The 23,955-nt window shown below is 44.0% G+C and overlaps 2 protein-coding genes across 4 annotated transcripts; one reads left to right on the top strand and one right to left on the bottom strand.

Annotated features, from left to right (window-relative positions):
• Positions 1 to 3,440: 3,440 nt before the first annotated feature.
• Positions 3,441 to 10,481, bottom strand: LOC118774838 (diablo homolog, mitochondrial-like). Of its 3 annotated transcripts, none has more exons than XM_036524379.1 (6): positions 9,737 to 10,481; positions 9,279 to 9,425; positions 8,054 to 8,182; positions 6,995 to 7,105; positions 6,665 to 6,761; positions 3,441 to 4,289 (listed from the first exon to the last, which is right to left on the bottom strand). In XM_036524379.1, the coding sequence occupies exons 1-6, from the start codon at positions 9,890 to 9,892 to the stop codon at positions 4,093 to 4,095; spliced, it is 837 nt and encodes a 278-aa protein (XP_036380272.1). In that variant the 5' UTR covers positions 9,893 to 10,481; the 3' UTR covers positions 3,441 to 4,092. The 3 variants fall into 3 exon arrangements, with proteins under 3 accessions (XP_036380272.1, XP_036380273.1, XP_036380274.1); XM_036524380.1 differs by having other exon boundaries at positions 8,054 to 8,179; XM_036524381.1 differs by having other exon boundaries at positions 9,279 to 9,411; positions 9,737 to 9,804.
• An 11,874-nt stretch (positions 10,482 to 22,355) lies between these two features.
• Positions 22,356 to 23,297, top strand: LOC118774488 (odorant receptor 131-2-like). The gene has a single exon (XM_036523832.1). The coding sequence runs from the start codon at positions 22,356 to 22,358 to the stop codon at positions 23,295 to 23,297; it is 942 nt and encodes a 313-aa protein (XP_036379725.1).
• The last annotated feature ends 658 nt before the right edge of the window (positions 23,298 to 23,955 follow it).

The raw sequence follows: 23,955 nt of genomic DNA, 5'->3' as shown, positions 1-23,955 counted from the left end.
AAAGCACAAATAATTCATTAATCTCTGCTGGTGAGGGAAGGCTGGGAGAGCAGTGGAGATCTTTACAGAATGATCATTTTATTTTCAGTTTTATGTTTTTTCTGCATAGTAATAAGCTTTAGGGCATAAATGTACTGCTAATTATTTCTCATTCTCTCTCATTTATAAGTAAATAGAAACCAAAAATATGATATAACAAAAATGTATGCATTGAATCATTTGTGTGCACTAAAGGAGCAGCAGTGATAGCAGCCCAATAAGCTATCAGTGCTTGACAAGTCCCTAAGAAGCTGACACAGTGAACCTAGTAGAAACCTGGCTAGTACAAGACCACTGTATCCCTTGGGATGGAGAAAATAATGCCCAATCACAGTAGCCTATAGTTGCTAGCTGATTCATAATATGCATACATAATCTAGAAACCAGATGCTTTTACATAGAACAAGTTACTTTTGATGTTTATTGTCATACTTAGGAAAAACAAAAATATTGCATTAATAAAAAGCATCATATCTGCATAAATATTACATATCACCTTGCCAGAGCTAGATATACTCTAGACTGCAGGCAGAATAACTCTTCAGGTTTAGGTGAGTTTGCTGTGTTCTGTCTGCAGTGGGTTGGGTAGCTCAGTTGATAACTGATGGCCAAATGGAGCCTCTTTCTTCATGAGTAGCAAATCCAACTGCCTGAGAACTGGACTTGGTGCTGAGACATACAGACACATTAGTGCAATAGGAGGCTCCTCTCCCATGGCTGTGACCCTGGCCCTCCGCTCTCAGGCCTCCTAGTGCTGCCACCTCAGGAGTTGTTTCTTTACCAAATGCTTTTAAATTTAGGGTGTTATCCCCATCAGTCACTCTCCATTAAAAGCTACAAGCTCTAGGTGTGTGATGAGAGCGTTCTGGGATTTCATCCATTGTGACTGTTTTCTGTCAGAAAAGAAGAAACACAAAATGGCAAAATAGAGTCCACACTAGTAAGGCCGCTTTGGTAGCAAAGCACTACCAGATTCCTCGGATGGAGTGTGTGTCTGTGTGTGTGTGGCGGGGGGGGGGTGGTATTTCTTGTGCAGATGTGCATGTGAACATTCCACCCTCTGCTCCAGAGCCTCAAGTATCTGTCCTTGACCGCAGGCCTCAGAGGCTTTGGCTGGAGGCACTGCCAGAGCTGATGGAGCTGAGCTGATGGATTTTATGAAGGAGAAAGATGCACAGCAAAACTTTTCTACATTTGAGAGTTTGATGTGACACATAAAGTTTTGAAGATCACAGTCTCGTCAAGTTAGATACCAAGAACACAGGATGATGTTACATGAATGACTTTAAGGAAATAGTGGGGTGCTTTGCTTCAGAGTAGTTCTTATTCAGTTTGTGTGAGGTAACGTGGCATACCTTGTTTGTTGTAACTTGGTTTACAGTAATGTCAGTAATTATATTGGCACTCATATTTTGGATTTGTTTTTTTCATGCTTGTAGAGCAGACTGTATCATTACCAAATACCAAACAGAATGACAGTCCATGATCTTCTAAACATTTTATATTATCGTTTCACAAAATTATCTATTGTAATTTCAACATCCAGACAACTACTTCATAGAAAATCAACATGAAAGTGTGATTAATGTGATCCTGACAGATATACTATCATCTCCTCTTTTTGTGAAATGTATTCTATTTAGGTTGCAATTTCACAATTAAGTTGTGGCTGTATTGATCAGATGGGGGTACAGCGTGTCCAAGAAACTATCAATCCTAACTGATGAGCTGTATTATGTTGTTGTTAATTACTTTAAAAAAAAAAAAAAAAAAAAAAAAAAGAGCCTACAACTCACCAGCACTCCCTTGAAAAAGCCTTTTTGCTGAATAAGTGGGATTTATGACCTGGTTTAGGATTAGATCATTTTGAGACCTGAGGGAAATTGGAGCCAGGTACTGCTGGCATTCATACAGTACATATACGCAGCCGACATTGGGCAGGAAAGTAATTGATTAATAAAACAGGAAACACATAGACATACAAAGAAGTATTACCTATATTCATGTATTTTAGTACCATATTATTTCATTATTTCATAAATGATATAATCATTCGCGTTACAGCAGATCCATCCAACATTTCAGCTGCAGTGAAGTGTAGTTTCTGTGTCCACGCAGACGGAATATCTATTAAGGACGTTTGTAATTCAGATTCCGCGCGGGAGTTAAGGTTCATTTGATTCGCTACTTCCCATGAAAGATACCCCATCCCACTCCGACTGTATTCGGGGAAAGAAAAAGCTGCTTACCACCGAATGCGTGCAGACCGTAAGAAAATAACATGGGACAAGAGATAGCACCTGGTGGTTTGTTAATACCTTGTTGATATTTTGAATGTAGCCTGTCACATATTCAGGACCCATATTGAATGTTAGCCGTTCGCACCGTGAAATCTTTTACACGGCACCAACGGTTAAAATCCATTTTTATCTTTGTTGTACAGGACACGTTACCATACTATTGAAGCAAGATCTTTTCCATTTGGAGGTCACCCCTAATTCCACACTGTATCAGCTACACCCATCTCCTTTTTAGCCCGTTTCCACGTCTAAAACTTCGATATTCTTCCTTAGCGGAATCGAGTTGAGAAAAACGGCGGAACGCATTTAATGAATGCAGTCTCGTTTTAATAGACGTACTGCGCCATCTGCTGGTATGAGTAATACATTTAATCAGACTGGATATATCAATTAACAGAAATTAATGTATTAACGTTAAAGAATATGAAATTGAGAACTGTAACATTTTTAAAACCGAAATCGCCCATATTATTCAAATGCAGTTCATTCATTATGATGGTTGAGTTTTTTTTTCAACTGCTGTTGAAAATTTAGTCAGTTAAAGAGAGTCACGATCAAATAACCAGACTGTGGAATGGAGATATGGCCAGGGGATTAAGGCAACCTCCTGCATGTTGCAGTACACTCCATAGGATCTTTGATGACCTGAGAGTCAGAGCTTCTGTTTAATGTTTCATCCAGCAGATGGCATCTTCTACATTGGTCTCATGCTTGATCCAGAAAGTCCACTGACCCCTGCTGGCCAACCACAAACACTTTCAGCAACAACCTGGTTTTCCTCAGGGGTCTCACTCATTCAAATACTACCCAACACAGCTGCACTTAGCATCTGACGTTGGACAGGAGAAAGATACAAGTTTGAGCACAACAGCTGACATCTGCCTCTGCCCATTTTAAATTTCATTCAGTGTAGGCAGCAGTGTGGCAAAATGGAAAGGTACAGGGTTCGAAAGCAAAACATTGTCAGTTTGATTCTCCACTGAGGCACTGCTGTTGTACCCTTTGAGCAAGGTACTCAACACACAATTGCCTCAACCTGTAACCTAGGTGAGTCACTCTGGATATGAGCAACTGCTAACTTACAATAACGTAATATAAATGTATGTTCCAAATATTTAATTCACATTTAGAATTTACATACAAGCAAATCTCAAACATACACCTAAAAATAGTTCAGAAGTGTCACCTCCACACCACAGCACACTTCATGATAGTCTTCACACAACATTCTGAGGCTACAATAGATTAAAGTATCTGATCTGTTTTAGCCTTTGGTGTAGAAAGGGGAAAAAAACAGAATTGGTGATAAATACAATTGCACTTATAATTTTCTCCCTTATGTTTCTTGACAAGATTACACCAAAACACTTACATTGGCATATATTTCAAGTTTGGACTTGTAATGTCAAAAAGTCACTTCAATCACTGACATCCTCCTGAAATAAACCGTCTCTTTTCCTGTTGTCCCATAAATGCAGTTTTGTTCCAGCTTTATTGCTTCAGTTCAGAATGCTAACACTGGAAGCAGTGTCAACATTTATATGGCATTTTGCTAAAGTCAGTTACGTGAACTACCTATAGGATATGCTAGATGTTGCCACTGGTAACCTTGGGCAACTGAGAGAAACAGGCATGGTGTGTGTTACAGTAGGGGCAGAGTATATGAGTGGTGCGTTTGAGGACAGAATTGAGAGTAAAGGGGCCAATTACTGAGGGTTAATAGTGTGTGAGGTATTCAAAAGGGTGAAGGAGGTTAATCCTCCCGTAGGTAGGCCTCTGGAATGTCCTCATCTACAGTCTTGGAGGCAAACTGCGTGTTCCTCTCCATCTCCTCTGCCTTGGTCTCTGCCAGCTTCCTCTCCGCCTCCAGCGATAGCTGCCGTACCTGCTCCACATGTGCCTGCGCCACCTGCAGGTTGGTCCGTGCAGTGACGGACGCCTGGTCTGCCCCTGGAGACACAAATGAGGAGAGGAGAGGTGCTGTTATCATTACATTACATTAATTTAGCAGACGCTCTTATCCTGAGCAACTTCCAGCGGAAGAGAACAGAAGTTTATCCATTAAAGTTGAATGAGCAATAGAGGCAGACCCGGCTAACAACACTCCCAGACCAGTGAGTGTGAGCACAACACCCCTTCAAGCCCTATCACAAATTTATTTGTGCTAACCTGACCAGATAGTCTAAAAACTAAGGAAAGCCATGTACACACACTACCATACAATGCAGTCATGAGATCACAGAATCCACACATTAGTAATACACAAGTACACAAGTAATAGGTAAAAATAAACAAGCAGCAGGTGTTGGGGGTGGGGATTGAAGTGAAATGAGATGCAGTCTGAAGAGGTGGGTCGTCAGTCTGCATCAGAGGGTGTCCGGTGATCCTGCTGTCCTGACCCAGGTGGGAAGTTCATTCCACCACTGGGGGACCAATACAGATAGGCATTGTGTCATTGTGCCATGCCTCATGGATGCAGTGTAGTTAGTGTAGTTATCTGGGTGGGACATACAGTCTGAAGACTGGCTGTACGTATGGGGGGCTGTCCCATTCACTGTCCTGTATGCCGGCACCAAGGTTTTGAACTTGATGTGAGCAATAACAGGAAGCGAGTGAAGTGAGGTGAGGAGGGGTGTGACTTGACCATGTTGAGGGAGGTTGTAGAAAATTTGTGCAGCTGCATTCTGGATTAGCTGCAGGGGGTTGATGGCACACGCAGGAAGACAAGGAGGGAGTTACTGTATTCCAGGCATAAGAGTACCAGGGCCTGAACTAGGAGCTGCAAAGAATACATGGTGAGGTAGGGGTGGATCCTTTGGATGTTGTACAAAAGGAATCTGCATACCTCACTGCTGCAACCTGAGAGCAGAAGGACAGTTGATTATCTAGCATTAACCCAAGGCCTTTGACAGCCTTGTAGAGTCTAGACTGAGGGAGAGGTCTTGAAACAGGGAGGACTTGAAAGGGATGTAAACTTTCTCAATCTTAGCCAGGTTAAGCTTTAAGGTTAAGGTTAAAGAGTTTTCCACCATCCACTGTGAAATATCCTTCAGGTAAGCAGAGATGTGTGCAGAGACTTGTGTGTCTTGTGTGTGCGCAATAGATAAATGAAGTTGAGTGTCATCAGCATAGAGGTGGTACGAAAAGCCGTGGGAGGGCGACAGAGGCAAGAGATGTATGTAAACAGAGAAGAGGAGGGGGCGAGGTACAGAGCCTTGAGGGACACCTGTAGACAGGCTGTGAGGTCTAGACAAACCAGTGTTCCAGAACACCCTGAAAGCGCATCTGGAGAGGTAGGATTGAAGCCAAAGAAGAGTATTGTCAACAATCCCCAATGTAGCCAAGGTAGACAGAAGTACAGTGTGGTCCACTGTATTGAAGGCTGCAGAAAGTTCCAGAAGAATTAACACTGAAGAGTGGAAGGATGCTCTAGCTGATTGAACAGCTTCAGTGATGGAGAAGAGGCCAATCTACGTGGAATGACCAGCCCTGAAGCCAGACTAAAAGGGGTCAAGCAGCTTGTTTGGGGAGAGAAAAAGAAGATAGTTGGTTAGCCACTGCATGTTCCAAGTGTCTTAGAGAGAAAGGGGAGGAAAGAGACCAGTCAATAATTCTGGTCGGCAGATGGGTCGAGAGTCCTTTTCTTCAACAGGGGTGTGACTCACACCTCCTTGAAGGCTGCAAGCACACAGCCTGTGGAGAGTGATAAATTCATCAGAGCACACACACAGGATATCGCAACATAACCTGTGTGTGTGTGTGTGTGTGTGTGTGTGTGGTAACTGTCTGTGCTTCTGCTGAATCTAACTCATTTTATCATGGAAAAAGAAGGAAAAATAATACAATACTTATTATTCAGAGAGCTCTGCACTTCTACCTTGCATAATTTCCGTCTCAAAAATTCCAGCTAACTACATATCAAAAGTATTTTTCTGCATCATTAATTTCTCCTGTTGGATGGTAACTAAATTAATTCAGCAGTAAGTGCAACTCATCCAGAAACATGATGCTGCTGACAGCTCTTACAAAAGACTACAAAGCTTCTTTGCCTCGTGATACACTCAAACATTTCATCACCATGAGCACACAACCCAAAACATTCAACCCCATCTCTCTTTTCCATAACAGTTTTCATCACTCATATTAAAAAGTGCAACAGCAAGTGTTACATATGTAATGTTGTTATAAACAGGTACGCCTGCCTTCTTTGTGTGTGATCATAAACTTCAAGCTAGTCTTAAGCCCTTTGTCCCCTAACTACAACCCCTAATTATCTGACCTTAAGCATTCAGTGTACTTAAACACACCTAAGCAAAAACACACACCTGCATTGTATGCTGTCTCAGCTGCCATCTCGGAGAGGTTAATGGCATTCATCCAGCTCGACTCAAAACGCCTGCATTCCTGTCGTCTGTCACTCACCTAGAGAGGGAGAAAGAAAGAGAAGGAAAGAAAAACCCTCTATTGTAGCTGCAGCATGGGTTCTGTTTCACTGCAACATTGTAACATTCTATCAATTGGACAAATACTGCATCATCTATAGATGATAAAGCCCATGACTCTGTGTGTGTGCGTGTGTGCGCGTGTGTGTGTGTGTGTGTGTGCGTGTGTGCATGTGACCTTTAGCGCCCCTGCTGTGTGACAGAGACACCTACTTCCTCACGCTGGCGAATGATCACTTGCCATATGGCCTCTTCTTCTTCGGGGCTCAGTTTACTGATGACAGATACATAGCGCTTCTGCAAGGCCATGAGCGTGTGGGCAGCCTATTTACACAGAACAGAACCACAAATGGTCAGTGTCATATCAAAATCAATCTACATGGCCTGGTCTCTATGCTGTCATGTCAGGGATCAGAGAAGACCAGGGAAAGTGAGAGACTTAAAAATACCAGCTGTTCGATTGATCATATCTTTCAATTTCATTGCAGTAGCAATGACCCAGACAACCTCAAGCACATAAAGAACTTCAGTCATGGAGAGAGCACTGTGTACATAAATAAAATAAAACAGTGGAGAATGTAAGTATAAACTCAACAGATACAGCAAAACATGCTACTCCCCTTAAAAAATACGTTGTTTCTATGGAATTACTGAAAGGATTAAGCTGGGTTATTCAAATCCTGTAAATGGGCAGCAGCTTCTGAAATTTTCCAGCCCTCTTTTAACTGCAAGCATTCTAACAAATAAGCAGGGAGGCCAGATTTATTAAGTCAGGACAATGACTGATTAGTAAGCGTATGACTGAAACTAAACCCGGCAAACACTATATCCCTCTGGGACCATTCCCAGATGGACCTTGTTATAAAGACTGGAAAATACACTTGCGATTTTATCCGCATCTGCACTTTTTGTGAGTCACAGCTAGGCCTGGTAGCTACAGAACCCATCCAAAGTTAAGACCTGATTAAGATAGTGGGAAACAAGCATTCAGACATTTTGATCCAAAGACTTAAATGCTTGAAATTTGTTTCCTGAGAAAAATATGAGTAGCAAAGTTGATGCCTATGTATGAATTTCTATTAAGAAATATTTTTTGGCTACTTTGACTGTTTTGGCGACTGCATAATTCTATTTATGTTATTTCATAGTTTTGATGTCTTTACCATTATTCTAAAATGTGGAAGACAGTAAAAATCAAGAACTTTTGACTGAGAGTGTATGTACAGGGCCTCTACATGAGGCATCTTTACAGTCTGGGCAAGCACCTCATACCTTGACATACTGTGTGAGGGAGTCCACCAGGGCCAGGGTGGTCTGGGAGAGGAAAGTGTTAACGCTGTCCGTCACCAAGGAGGAAGCCCTGCGAATCAGAGCCTCGTGGGAGAGCCCCTCCGCCTGCTGCTGAAGAAAGAAAGAACCATGACATTCCACTGTTTCCTTCGGTTCCCTGAAATGTGACTGTGTTGACATCCTACCTGTGTAGTAGGTAACCTGACCTACAGTCGTTGCAGGTTTCTCTCAGACTAGTTGTACAAAGGACACACTGGCAAATTTTTCAACCCATGACCAAAATGGGGGCTTCAGCGAACAAATGAACACGAAGGGCCTGAAACCTAGACAACACTCTTCGCGTCTCTATTACATTTTAAATGTCAAGAGAATGTTATCATACATTACAGTGAGTTGGAGACTACACCTTGTGTGTTATGATTCAGAACCCGAGACAACATTTTCTCCTCAATTTGTGAATTAATGGCACTGGTACAATGGACCACTTCTACCAAGGTTGATGATCACAGTGGTATATTCAAATCAAAGTGACTAATTTTGTTTATAGTTGGTTTTAACACCTCTCCAAATAAGGATTTAAGGATTCTTATCAGAAATTTGTTCAACATGTAACTACACAAAATACACGCAAATCAGATCCCAAGCATTTTGCCACTTTCTATTACCAATGAACACGTTTGTCCTGCACGCTTAACCCAATCTTGAGTGAGGTGAAACTAAGATGCTGTACTACTCTGCACGCCCTGATTAGTGCTTTGCTGCTCCACACATATCGACAATCGCAATGAGCAAATAAACAATGAGCTTCCCCTAGGGTTACCGGTGACGTTTATGTTCGAGTTTAGCATAGTGGTAAAGAGCAAGGGTCGTATCTAAAAGGTTGCTGATTTGATTCCTCTCTAAGGCACTGTTGCTCTAACCTTGAGCACGACACGCAAACCAGAATTACCTCAGTAAAACAGCCAACTGTATTAATGGATAACATGGAAAAATTGTAACCTGTGTAAATCGAAAGAGCGTCTGCTAAATGACAATAATGTAATGTAAAAGAAGGGAATCTTTTCTATTCTTTCGCAATAATGACGCAGCTTTCATTAATACTCAGTGCATGAATTCTGAAAATGGAATTTTATCCTCTGACAGAAATTCATAACTTAAACAGCAATGGTTGTGCGTATGATTTACATAGTTTACTCATGAGAATTACCTGCGAGAACGGGACAGCGCATAGCCCGCCGCCTGTGCACAGGGTAATCCAGTTCTTCCGAATCACGGTGGGAAGTCCTGACAGACGCTTGCGTGTGGTGATGTTACTGCTGCTCAGAACGCCGGAAGTGCATCTGCAAGTAAAACACTAACAGCATTGGGCATCTTAAAACAAACCCAAAACTGCCACCTGAACACTCGCTGTGCTGAGAAGAAAATCTGTCTGATTGGCTAATTGTAAATAATCTAGGTTAGCTAAATGTCAAACCTACCAGGGCCATGCTACGCATGGTTTTATTTTGGTTGACAGCTAGGCTAGCTAGCTAATTTAACATGAGGGTGCATTACAGAAGACAATTAAAATTAGAGAAAACATTCAAGATAAACATATTCGGACTGGAACGAGTCGGAACCTGTGTAATGCAAATTTGAGACAGATAAAATTCATGTCAATCATACCTTAAAGCAACAGACATGACGCTTCTCCTGAACGCTGCCATACTGGAATGGGGAAGTAGGAAGTCGGTCCGTGCATGTAAAAAGCCCGCAGTCGAACAATGACGAAATGCTTGCATCTTGACGGTTTAGAATATGGTAAGGATAGCTTCCTTGCATTAGCCTCAAGGCACCTTTGTTTGGATTAATACAACGTTAAGATGATCGTTTCCTGTTAAGGCTCCATATAGAGCTGCTGAGGTTAGCAAACTAGCCAGCTGGGTTACCGGTCAGCAAGGTAGGTGGCTCGCAAAAAGCCACAGTCCTAGGAATTTACAACACCAATGCAAGTAACCAATTTCAGCCACCTAAGTGTTATTTTTTATTCTGTTGTTTCTATTTCTGTTGATTGATCTAGAGACTAGTTAACCTCAGATACTTAGGCGCATAGTTCCCCTCATGTAGATAACGACAACAAAATTAGTTTAGCTAGCTGCACTGTCTCCTGTAGCACGCAAGTCAAAAATAAGCGCTAAAAGTTGCTTTTCCTTTGTGGTCTCTTCACACACCACACACCAATACCCTGCTCCAAGTAATATATTAGCCAAAGCACCAGTTTCACCTTGTATCATAGTTGTAGGCCTACTTGTGTGTGAAGCTGAAGAACGAAATAAGAAGTATTTATGCCGTGAACTCCGTTTGCCACTGATGACCCGAAATTGATCCGTTTTCCTTCAACAAAACGTGTCAGTCACGGTCATTGCTGTTTGGATTACAGAAAAAAATCGATTTTCCTTGACGGAAAAGCAACTCTTCACCTTTGCGCTAGGAGTTACTAAACCAGAGGGTTTTTGACATTTCTAATGTTCTAATGTTTTAAAACATCTGTACAAAGTCCTTCAGTATCTTATCTCATGTGCTCTCAATCAACTCAAGCGTGAATGTGGGGTAACTGCATGATGACATGTCAGGTCCTTAGAGACAATCTTGTTGCCAGTTTGCATTTTTGGTCCTGCATTGCTAACTCTTTTTCTTATTTAATTTGTTCCTCGGCTATCCAAACATTAAAAATATGCTCTAGTGTCATTTTGTGTAAAATGTTGACCACTGGATGTTGTGTTTATGAAGGTAACTCACTTTAATGGAAGCATGCTGATAATAAAGACAACAGATATTAGGCACACTGGATCATATCAGCTGTTGGAATTGTAATCATAATCAAAGGTAAGTTGTACAGCTGCAGAAGTATATTAAAAACAGGTTATAGCTGGTTTTTTCATGTCAGGTGTTAGATCCAAATCAGTTTGATAAATGGTTGCTTACTTTAAAACAAACGGCAAAATCTTTTTAAACTCATTAATACGTAACTGAAACTTGTCATCAAAGTACAACACCGAGACATGAACTTTAGAGGATAATTTTGCAGAGCCAGCCCATTTTCCTTGACACCCATGACTGAATCAGCCACAAACACACATAATCACAAAATATAACTAAATGATCTTTATTACAATACCAACAAAAATTTTCAAAACAAATAACAACAAAAATCATAACAATAATAATAAGGATAAAATCAGCTGCTCCTGTAGGCTTTCTGAGCAGGTTTCCTTGTTTGTTAGTGCTTGGCAATGTAAGGAAGCAACCATGAGTAACAAGGAGTCATCAAAACATCTCTGAGATTGAATTGCTGAAAGTTAGAGATCAGAGGAGGATTATAAAAAGATATCAAAAGACTTAACTATATCATGGAACATAGTAAAAACATAATAAAAAAACAGGTTAAATATGGCACCACCAGAACCTTGCCTGGATCATGCTGTCCCTCCAAAAAGAGACTTTGGATCTCTTGTTGCCATGTGGAAAAAGGTCTTGTGGTCTGACAAGACATAGGTGGAACTTTTTGGCCTTAATTCCAAATGATACATTTGGCGTAAAGCCAACCCAGCCCATCAGCCTAAGAACACTGTCCATACTGTCAAGCATAGTGGTGGCAGCATCATGCGATATGGCTGTTTTTCTTCAGCAGGGAAAGGAGCTCTGATGAGGATATAGGGGAACAGGAACAGTGCAAAATACCAAAAGATTTTACAGGAAAAATCCTGCTGCTCTCTGCAAAGAAGCTGAAGATGCATGACAATGACCCAAAGCACACAGCCACATCCACAGTGGAATGGCTGAAAAAAGAGGAAGATCAATGTCCTGGAATGACACAGTCAGAGCCTTGACCTCAACTCCATTGAAAATTCTGGACTGACTTGAAGAGAGCTGTTTAGAAGTGGTCCCGTCGTAATATAATTGAACTCGAGCTCTACTGCAAAGAAGAACATATGCAACCAAGACATTCAAAGTTTTTTCATTTTTAATAGTTTTTGTTTTTGAAAAACTGAGGTATTTGATTGTCAGATATTGTTGGTTACAATTTGCTAACAATTCTAAAAAGTGATTTCACTTGTCACTTTTCAAATACAAGACATTTTGAAAGACTTTCTAGACCCAATGTGTGTAATATACTGTATATTGTTATAGACAACTCCCAATTATCACACTTGAACTTGAGTGTGGATACAGTTGAACTTTGAGACTTTGCTTGAATTGTAAATTTGCAGGTTATGCTGGAGAATGCATACTAACTATATTAATCGTACTGTCACTTGCACTGTTACAACATTGTATGTATCACCCAGATCACTACGCTCTGTAACCACAGGCCAACTGACTGTCCCATTCCAATGGGGCCGTTCCTCTCTGACAAGATGTCTGTCTGTGATGGTCCCCCAGTGGTTTAATTAAATTCCCACAGGGATCAGGACAGCAGAATCACTGGCCATCCTCTGATGCAGACTCATCTCTTCAGACTGCATCTCAGTTCCACCTCAATCCCCACCCCTTAACACCTGCTGCTTGTATTGGAATATTTAATATCCAGTATTGTAATGTGTGATGGTTTCTGTGATCTTGTGACTGTGATGTATGGTAGTTTCTTTTTGTGGCTTTCCTTAGTTTTTAGACTGTCTAGTCAGGTTAGCAAAAGTTGACTTGTGGTAGTGCTTGAATGGTGTTGTGCTCACACTCACTGGTTTGAAGGTGTTGTTAGCCTGGTCTGCCACTATTGCTCATTCAACTTGAATGGATACACTTCTGTTCTTTTGTGTTGGAAGTCGCCCTGGATTTAAAAAAAAAAAAAAAAAAGTATGCTAAATGAATGTAATGTAACATCTGGACTGCATACAGTACATTCCCTTATCTTTATAAATTTATTTATATGTTACAGCTTCTCCACTAGATGGCAATGTATATCTGAGATATCCATAAACATGTTAAAGTCGCCCCTACACACAGGTGTTCTCACTATTGCTACATGGACTCCATTCCTGCAGACATCTTATCAGTCACACTTTATATGCACTGGACAACCAATTTAACGCTAATATTAATATTACAAAAAATGTGAGCATTTTGAGTACATTATAACAATGTTGAAGACAAGCTCACGGCTAAAAAAAAAATTGTAGAACTGTGGTTAGTAGGGATGTAACGATATATCGAATTTCGCGATATCGCGACTGTGACAAAATCTACCAGGATATTGCATGGGTATTTCACTAGTATAGCTGCGAGAGAGAGAGAGAGAGAGAGATCGTATAACCAGGGATTTTCGCGGAGCTGGTATGAACAGGAAAACGTGGTTACTAGGCTGCGAAGTAGCTAACGCTTTGTTTGCAATGTCAAGTTAGCTAGCTGACTAATTTGGACAATGCAATGTGAAAATGTCTAGTTAGCTAGCTGTTAATTTACCCATTGAACGGGTCGCCTTAGCCATCATCGCAACAATTGCCGCCCTTTAGCAATTTGGCAGGAGCCGCCGCTGAATTGTAGATACATGTAATTCAATCATTCATTGCCAAAGACAATTCATGCCAATTTTTGCACATTCTTAGGGCTGGCTACTTTTATTTTATTTTATTAAAGAAGGAAAACAGAAGCACTTTAAGTTAAAAGGAAAAACACATTTTATACGAATATGCTGATTTATTATTTAATAAAGGACATTTTTCAAGTCATTATTTTTCTTCGTTTTTTAATATCGCGATAAATATTGCAGCGTGGACTTTTTATCGTGATATTATCGTACCTTTTTTGGTATAGTTACATAGGGTAAATGACATTGATTATATATCGAAATAAATACAAATCCACTCCAGTAAATTACTATAATAATGATAGTAAATTATGACAATAATGTGTAACGTTCAATGTTAAAAACAGGTTCCTAGAGTCTTTACTGAATACTAGACTGACACACATTGATAAAAACATAGACTATTGAATGATACAGATCATCATGATATTTGTCATCAAGAGAAGAGTCCCTCCATTGTGAACAACTGTGTTGTCAAGTGAAGAATTAATTTCTGTACGAAATTACTACTAAAACCCTGAACTGTATGGAAAGGTTAAACAGTTTTACTCTCACAGTGCCACAGTTGTGAGGGTATTTATTTGAACAAAGTCTCATTGTTTACCTACAGGAAAAGAAAGCAGAATGTGATATACTATCACTGTCCGTTGTATGTTTATCGGTTGGAAAGATTGAACTTGTGGTCGACGTCTCATTTTCACCTCTGCCTGCGTGTCACAGTCATGTTGCCTAGAAGGTCAGTGCTCAGAAGAAGAGCAAAGTTCAGCACAGCTTAAAGCAGAGACTCACTGCTCTCTCCAGAAGCCTCCAGAGTTTCCTCACTTTTTTTTTTCTTTACACTATAGCAGTGTGGAGTTGGGGGTGAAACACTGTACTCCAAAGGGTAATGGGCTTGAATCCTTAGTGGCCACATTTCTGTTACAGTTTTGTGCAAGATATTCTGTTTGGGTTGATCAAATGATAGTCACCCAGCTCTACATGCCCATAATATGAAAATGAATGTTAAATGGTCACCTTGAAATTGACCTGAGTCAACTTAAAACAAAGAATGCTTCTGTGACATGTGTCTGATTTCCCTGTAAATTCTTGCACTCGCCCCTCTATGCTGTGATCAAGCACATGAGCAATACATTTTGTGATTATTCCTAATAGCAAAGAATTTTCTCTGAAATATGTTGCATTGGAGTATTGTTTTAATTGTGCCTAGGGAAGTTCTGAGCAACTGATAAATCACATGTATATCACAACAATTCTAATTATGCTTTAAAATTATGCTTAATCAATAGATCATAGATGATCTGACCAGATCACAGTTTTGTGCAAATATTTCTGTGCATCTCTCCAATTCAAATTCTGTCCTTTCTAAACGGTAAAAATATGCATAAACTACAAATGTGTATCCAATGGCTAACATTATGCATTTTAATTTAGTTGGATTTAATAAATTGATAAAGCTCAAAATAATAGTTAACTAAAAAAATTGTGAAGAAGAGGCTACCTTAGACATTTACTCTGTTTTTTCTGCAGAACTTCAACAAATAAATGTGTTAAGTTCTACCTTACCCTGTATTCAGGGGGTAATGGTTTATAGCCATCTTTCCGGCCAGTAACTTCTCCATAGTGCATCCAACTGAACCCTTTTTTACAGCAGCATTGATTTTTTTTTGAAAAACCATGTAGATATGTGTTTCATTATGACAGTTCAGAGAACGAGAGAAAGAGAGGAAGAAGCATAGAGGCCTAGCCATTCTCAATGAAACCGGGAACTCCTCCCAAAGTACATTGTTATAGATAGATATGGCACAGTGAAGCATATGGAGTGCATAATTTTTTGTAATGGAATTGAACAGATCATTTTCTTTCCCTGATTTTCCAGCTCTCTCATAACTGGGCTGAAGGAGTTTAAGATCATTTTAGATTCAGCTTCAGAAGGCCTTTAAATTAAGCTGTGCCTCCGCGGATACAGAGATATGAAATATTTGGAACATTGTGAAAAGAGACTTGACCAGAGATTTACTATTTACAAAAGAGGAGGTTAAAGGCAGTTCCATCTTTTACAACAAAATGCATGCCTGGATCATAGGGAGCTTTTTATTTTCCCATAGACACAATTGTTACGCCGGTGACTGGGACACGCACGCGGACCACAGGATATTCCGGTTCCAGGCGTTTATTGAAATCGGCAGGCAATTCGTAAGACCAGAGACAGACAGGGTTCGAAACACAGAGAAGCAGTCCGGGGGCAAATCCAGGATCGAGAGTCGGGGCAGACAGGGTCAGGAACCAGGCAGGTGAGTAGTAAGCGATTGGGTCCAAGCGGCAGGCAGAAATCGTAGTCAGGAAAACAGGCAGGATTGGCAATGCGGCGAAGAAGCAGGACAACTACGGCGGGGACGAGACAGGTGAAAAAACACACTGAAACGAACTAGCATCAAGACAGAGACACGCAGGGAAGATATAGGGCTGGGGTGACAAGGAGATGGGATGCAGGTGAGCAGGCAGGCAGGTGAAGGCAATGAGGAAATCAGGTTGGCGGGGAGCAGGGCTGGGCGGGGCTGGAACACAAGGAAAACAAGAGCACATGGACAGGGAAAAACAAAACACTGCGGCTTAAGGGGGCGGAGCCCTGACAGTATGTCCCTGGCAGGAACCCAGCATCTCTCCTCGGGGGCGTAGCCCTCCCAGTCCACCAGGTACTGGAGACCACGCCCTCGACACTGAATCTCCAGCAGACGGCGTACAGAGTAGGCTTGGGCTCCATCGATCAGGCGGGGTGGCGGAGCAGTCCGGGGAGCTGGGCAGAGAGGGCTGCGGATGACGGGCTTGATCCTGGAGACGTGGGTGAGGAGTGAGTCGGGTGCGTTTCCAGGTGCGGCGGCAGCGTCGGACGAATGCTGCTGCCGAGGGGACCCCGACCTCCTCCTCTTGGGCCAGGAACAGGGGAGGTTGGTAACCGAGACAGCAATGGAAGGGCGATAGCCCCGTGGAAGCAGAGGGAAGGGAGTTAACGGCATATTCGACCCAGGGAAGGTGCTGGCTCCACGCTGACGGCTCCCGAGATGTCAGGCAACGTAGCACCGTCTCCAGCTGTTGGTTAGCCTGCTCGGTCTGGCCGTTGGACTGGGGGTGAAAACCGGAGGACAGACTGACAGTGGCGCCCAGTAACCTGCAAAAAGACCTCCAAAAGTTAGAAGTGAATTGGGGCCCTGGAACACATGTGTAACCAGCAGCAGAGCGGTCTCCCTTGCGGAGGGCAGTTTGGGTAAGGGGACGAAGTGCATGGCTTTGGAAAACGGGTCTACGATGGTGAGGATGGTGGTGTTACCGTCGGATGGGGGCAGGCCGGTAACGAAGTCCAGGGCGATGTGGGTCCAGGGCTGTCTGGGAACAGGCAGGGGTTGCAGCAGACCGGCGGGGGGTCGGGTTTTGTTATGGGCGCAGACCGAGCAGGCGGCGGTGAAGCTCCGGATGTCATCCGTCATGGTGGGCCACCAAAACCGCCGGCCAATGAACGCCGCGGTGCGCCGGGCTCCAGGGTGGCCGGCGAGCTTAGACAAATGCCCCCACTGCAGGACCTGGGAACGAACGGACTGGGGGACAAAGAGGTGGTTAGGGGGACAAGAGCTGGGACCCGGTTCGTTCTGGAGGGCGGCGCGGACGGCGGTCCCAACGTCCCAAAGGGCCGCCGCAACAACACATCGTGCTGGCAGGACAGTTCTGAGCTCCTGGATGTCTTTGGCTGGAGTGTGCTGGCGGGAGAGGGCGTCAGGCTTACCGTTTTTAGAGCCCAGACGGTAGGACAGGGTGAAATTAACACGGGAGAAAAACAGGGACCAGCGATCGGATGTGTTCGAGGTTCTTGTGGTCAGTCCAAACCAGGAACGGAATGCTCGCCCCCTCCAGCCAGTGCCTCCACTCCTCGAGTGCCAGTTTGATAGCCAGTAGCTCCCGGTCGCCGATATCGTAGTTACGTTTCGGTGGGCGTGAGGCGGTGGGAGAAATAGGCACAGGGGTGGACCTTGTCGGCAGGCGAGCGCTGGGACAGGACAGCCCCCACTCCCACGTCCGAGGCGTCCACCTCCACCACGTGCTGACAAGCAGGGTCGGGCTGGGTTAGGACAGGTGCCGAGGTGAACCGAGCTTTCAGGTCGCGGAACGCCTCCTCGGCTACCGGAGACCAGGTGAACACTCGGTTGATGGATGTAAGGGCGGTGAGGGGAGCCGCTACAGTACCGTAATTGCGGATGAAGCGGCGGTAGAAATTGGCGAAGCCGAGGAATTGCTGCAGCTCCCTACGGGAGGTGGGGTGAGGCCACTCCGCGACTGCACGAACCTTCTGCCGGTCCATACGGATACTTCCCGCCGTGATGACGAAGCCCAGGAAGGAAGTGGTGCTCTGGTGGAAGGCGCACCTCTCCTCTTTCACGTACAGGTGGTTCTCGAGTAGTTGCTGGAGGACGCGGCGGACGTGCTGGACGTGTTCAGGCAGGGAGCGGGAGTAAATCAGGATGTCGTCCAGGTAGACGAACACGAACCGGTTCAGCATGTCCCAAAGGACGTCGTTGACCAGGCACTGAAACACGGCTGGTGAATTTGTTAACCTGAAAGGCATGACCAGGTACTCGTAATGACCGGATGGGGTGTTGAACGCCGTCTTCCACTCGTCCCCCTCTCGAATCCTGACCAGGTGGTAGGCGTTGCGGAGATTGAGTCTCATGAAGAAGGTTGGCCCTCTGTAGCGACTCAAAGGCGTAAGACAGAAGCGGCAGGGGGTAGCGGTTCTTTACCGTGATGACATTGAGGCCCCGATAATCTATGCAGGGATGGAGGGAGCCGTCCTTCTTCCCCACAAAGAAGAATCCGGCTCCTGCAGGCGAGGAGGAGGGGCGAATGAGACCGGCCGTGAGGGACTCCCGGATATATTTATTCATGGCCTCTGTCTCCGGTGGAGACAAGGAAAGGCGCCCCCTGGGCGGGGACGAGCCGGGCAGCAGGTTGATGGCGCAGTCATAAGGCCGATGAGGGGGTAACGAGGTGGCACGGGACTTGCAAAAAACCGGCTTCAGGTCCATGTATTCAGGCGGCAGTGCTGACAGGTCTGGGAAATCTTCGGGAGTGGGAGCAACCAGCGATACAGGGGCCATGGCGTCCCGGAGGCAGTGGGAGTGACAAAAAGGGCTCCAGCCCAGGATCAGGTTACCTTCCCAGTCAATGTGGGGGTTGTGTCGAGCTAGCCAGGGGTGGTCCAGGACCACGGCGGCTTGCGGGGAACCGATGACGTTGAGCACAATGTCCTCGTGGTGGTTGCCCAAGACGAGGAGGTTCACCGGGGGAGTGGCGTGGGTAACGCGGACCAGAGGGGCCCCGGTGATAGCATGGGCCTCCAGCGGCGAGTGCAGCGGGATGCGGGGCAGGCGCAGCCGGGCTGCCAGGTCGGCGTCGATAAAACTGCCATTGGCCCCCAAGTCGATCAGGATGGAGATTGCATGGACCTGACCTCCGACAAGCAGGGTGGCTGAAAACAAAGGGCGGGTTTGAGGGGAATGGTGTAAGGGGGTTACGCTCACCTGTACTCCCCTCGCTACGGGTGAGCGCTGGCTTTTGCCGGGCAGGTCGCCACAAAATGGCCAGGCTGCCCACAGTACAGGCAGGACTGGGTGCTGATCCTCCGCTGACGTTCTGCGGGGGACAGTCGAGTGTGGTTGACTTGCATTGGCTCTGGAGTTCCCGGGGGTGGAGGTGCAGGGCTCCTGGCCGCCGTCATGGGGGGCTGTTCATGGACAGGGCTGGGCAGACTGCTGGATGCTCTTTCCCGGCGTCGCTGCGACAGGCGCTGGTCCACGTGGATGGCCAGGTCCACCAATGTATCGAAGCTGGCAGGCAGCTTCCGAGTGGCCAGCTCATCTTTGATGGGTTCCATGAGGTCATGGAGGAAGGTATCGTACCGCGCCTCCGCGTTCCACCCGTTAGTGGCGGCCAGGGTGCGGAAATCTATGGCGTAATCCGACACCGACCGACGCCCCTGGCGGATCAGCAGCATCTCCCTCCCTCCCTCCAGGGCTGCCCTCAGCTGTAGGAGGTCCGCTGGGTCCACGCTGGCTAGTTCGTTCTGTTACGCCGGTGACTGGGACACGCACGCGGACCACAGGATATTTCGGTTCCAGGCGTTTATTGAAATCGGCAGGCAATTCGTAAGACCAGAGACAGGCAGGGTTCGAAACACAGAGAAGCAGTCCGGGGGCAAATCCAGGATCGAGAGTCGGGGCAGACAGGGTCAGGAACCAGGCACGTGAGTAGTAAGCGATCGGGTCCAAGCGGCAGGCAGAAATCGTAGTCAGGAAAACAGGCAGGATCAGCAATGCGGCGAAAACTACGGCGGGGACGAGACAGGTAAAAAACAAACACACTGAAACAAACTAGCAACAAGACAGAAACACGCAGGGAAGATATAGGTCTGGGGTGACAAGGAGATGGGATGCAGGTGAGCAGGCAGGCAGGTGAAGGCAATGAGGAAATCAGGTTGGCGGGGAGCGGGGCAGGGCTCGGCTGGAACACAAGGAAAACAAGAGCACATGGACAGGGAAAAACAAAACACCGCGGCTTAAGGGGGCGGAGCCCTGACACACAATGTTATAAACAGTCATAAAATTCCTGATAAAAGGCCAGAAATGGAAATTTTTTTAGAAAGTGTTTCTCAGGAAAGAGGTAGATAAGTAAGGAATTAAGGCAAATGTTCATAGAATATCATGGCTTGAGAAATGTTTGTACATTTATATATACTTATATTTCCCTTTGATACAATGTTATAAACAGCAGTATAATTCCTGATAAAAGGCTACAAAGGGGAATTTTTTACTCAGGTAAAGGATAGATAAATAAGGAATTAACTCAAATATTCATAGGATATTGAGAACTATTTGTATCTTTAAATATACTTATAAATGAAGAAAAATATAAATATTCAGTATTGTGATATGTGATGGTCTGGATTTAAAATATGTGGCGCAGGGAAACTACACTGAGTGGGAAACACAACAAACAGTGAGCAAAAGCCCAGCAGGGATGTTTATTGCAGACAGCACAGAGGTATGAAGGGAGCTGTGGTGTGGCAGTGGGTGCTCTTGTGTCCTGGTGTCGGGGCCTGTGAGGTAATGGTACTCGGGGGAGGACAGATTCCCTGCAGTCACGAGGTGCTCAGTGGCAAAAACGATTCCTCTGGATCCCAGTCTGAAAAGAAGAAACTTCTGTCAGCAAGTGAGTGACATGTTTAGGCTCAGCTAACTGACTCGGCCCCTGTGGCCTCTGCCTGCCTCTTTTCAAGCACCTCTTAGGACCCCCAGTTGACACCAGGTTAGGGCAATGATGATCCAGCAGCCGTGGGTGATCTGACGTCTCCTTCCCTCAATCTGTGGGCTGCATCTCAGTGCCAGGTTTGCTTTGCGCTTGTCCACTGTGCTGCAGTGAGATCTTGCAGAGCACTTGGGTGATGCTGCTGTTGGACACATGTCACTGTCACACAGGACATGGGGCAGAAAGACACAAATCAAAATCTTCAGAAAGGTGTTTATTGCAGCTGTAAATCAAAGGCACAAACAATATAACTGCTTACTTACTTTTTAACTATAAAAATCGATAAAGTAGAAAAATGATTTTATATTTAAATCAAGAGTTCAAGGAATTGGTTAGAAACAATAATATAAGGGGTCACGACAGTATCTGGCAAAAAAATTGTATGTCAACAGTGTCCTCTTCACCTGAAAATCTATATTTTACCTGCCAGAAAACATTACATTGACTGAAATGTTAAAAGAATACTTAACCAGCTGGCTCATGGAGCAGAAGTAGACTGTTTCACCGTAAAAGCAAACACTGGAGGTCACAGCATATAACTAATGGTGTGCATATGTGAATGTGAATAAAGCTTTTCTTGAAGTCAAAGCTTAAAGAACTACCTCTTCATCTCATGCCTATGTTCCATATTCCCAGTACACCTTCTGAAGCACCCTACCACACCCCAAAATAAACTGGGGCCGGTGGGGCTGATTAGAGCATAAATGTCACCTGTCTTCTCTTATGACTGCTCTTTGGGTCATTAATCATTAATTACTTGTCAGAAACACACCTGTCTAACTCTCACTCTTCACTAATTAGCCCCCTTTGTGGGTAGCTGTGATGTCACATGACACAGGGGTCTGATGTCACATGGTTCTGTGCTTGGTTGATATGAGGAGGACAGGTGTCACCTCTCACAGACTGTCTTCTCCCTTCATTCTCTTCAACTTCCCAAGCGGCATTACACGGCATTTAGATGAACATTTAGATGACTGTAAGTATTTTGTTCATCTATAGAGATTGATTTGTGTAACTGCTGGCAGTTCAGCTTTAGTCAAACATGCATTTCAATACTGTGTTTGTCTTTTTGTCTTTGCATTATATATGAAGCTAAACTAAGCTGAGTGATAAAAACAGCACTGGCTTCGTAATTATTTCATATTGACTTATTTTTTTGTTGAATGCCTTGCCGAGATGGTGGCCTGTGCTCTGTTGACAAAATGTTGTTAACTTATTTCTGCCTTGTTCATAGTAAGCTAAGATAATGTTCAAGAAGTCACATAGTTATGGCATATATTTTTGAGAAATGCTAAATCATACACATCAGAAAAAAATGAAGCAAAGATTTTCTTGTTTCTCTTGTTCTCTTCTTTTACATGCACATAGAAAATGTCAAACACCACTATTTTTGACACCAATCTCACAGTGCAACAGGTAAAAAATGGGGTTCCATTTAAAGCTGTCCTTTCCATGACTCCCTGTTTCTTCTTTCTCTATGCCAATTTGGTCATGCTGGTCACCCTGAGGAGCAAGGCCATCTTCCAGGAGACCTCACGTTACATCCTGTTGACCAACATGCTCTTTTTGGACTCTATAAACTTGCTGGTCTCTTTCCTGCTGTATATCTTTGCTGTGGTGAGGGTGAACCTTGGTGGTTTTGTATGTCTTGCTATCGTGGTTTCATCGGACATCACGTCCTCTACCTCCCCACTCAACTTGGCTCTTATGTCTCTGGAGCGGTACGTCGCCATCTGCTTTCCCCTGAGACATGCTGAGATCACCACCAGCAGGAGGACAGGTGTGGCCATTGGCATTATATGGGTGTTGGGCTCATTAAATTCTCTGACTGACATACTTGTGTTTGTGATCACAGGATCTACTTTTGACACCAGGTGGGGATACTGTACAAGATCCCTTGTGTTTCATCTGGAGGTTCATGCAGTTCTAAATAAAACATTCTCTGGCATTTATTTCACATCAGTTGGGGTCATCATTATCTACACATATTTTGGCATCGTGGTGGCAGCCAGGTCAGCTGCCTCAGACAAAATGTCAGCAAATAAGGCCCGTAAGACAGTGTTGCTGCATTTGATTCAACTGGGGCTGTATCTTGCGTCTTTCTCATACGACTCCATAATCATAGCAGCGTATCAATACTTGGACCGCCTCAGTGCCTTGAACATACAGTATGTAGCATTTCTGGGACTGGTCATCTTCCCAAGATGTCTCAGTCCCCTTGTATACGGACTGAGAGATCAGACCATCCGGCCTGTTTTCAAATACTATTTCACATTTGGTTTAAGAAGCCCTGTGAAACCAGTTATTATTTGATATCAATGAAGTGCACTTTTATACTGTGAGCTAATACAAATCAATTGTATGTCAGCCTAGTGACCAAAAGCACTGAGGCCCAATCATTCCTTTTGGACTCAGTCACTGCATGCAGTATCTTACTCAATGTAATATCACAAAACAGGTAAAGAAGCAACTTTTGCATACATTTGTCCTTGAGATGTGTATGTTGCATTAATCACTGATGTACCTAGATTGTAAAATGTTTGGGGGAAAAAGTTCTTCCATTTATCAAAGCGGTTGGATGTCAGGCGACATGAGAAGAAGACTGAAGGCATTATGAAGACCAGAAATGTTGATGTCTTGAATTATGCTAGATATACGTCTTACCAAAGATACAGCTGCAACATTTAGAACTCTATCATTTATTTTGTCAAACACACTGAACATACATCATGAGCATCTTGGAAAAAAAGGACAATAAGAGGTTGAAAATGGAAAGGCACTCTTGTATCTCACAATATTGGCTACCGGAGACACTCAAGAATTAACGTGAGTCATATTATTATTTTATATTTTGCTTTAGTTAAGGACATTGACTACACCACAGTATGGAAGAAATTCCTGTGCCCGCTATGTATGTTGTGATATTCAAATATGAGTCGTATCGCTTTTATCGTTTTTTGTATTAACTGAC

The sequence above is a fragment of the Megalops cyprinoides genome, chromosome 3 (assembly GCF_013368585.1).
Source record: "Megalops cyprinoides isolate fMegCyp1 chromosome 3, fMegCyp1.pri, whole genome shotgun sequence".
NCBI classification, from domain to species: domain Eukaryota; kingdom Metazoa; phylum Chordata; class Actinopteri; order Elopiformes; family Megalopidae; genus Megalops; species Megalops cyprinoides.
This window is presented reverse-complemented; position numbering and strand designations above follow the sequence as displayed.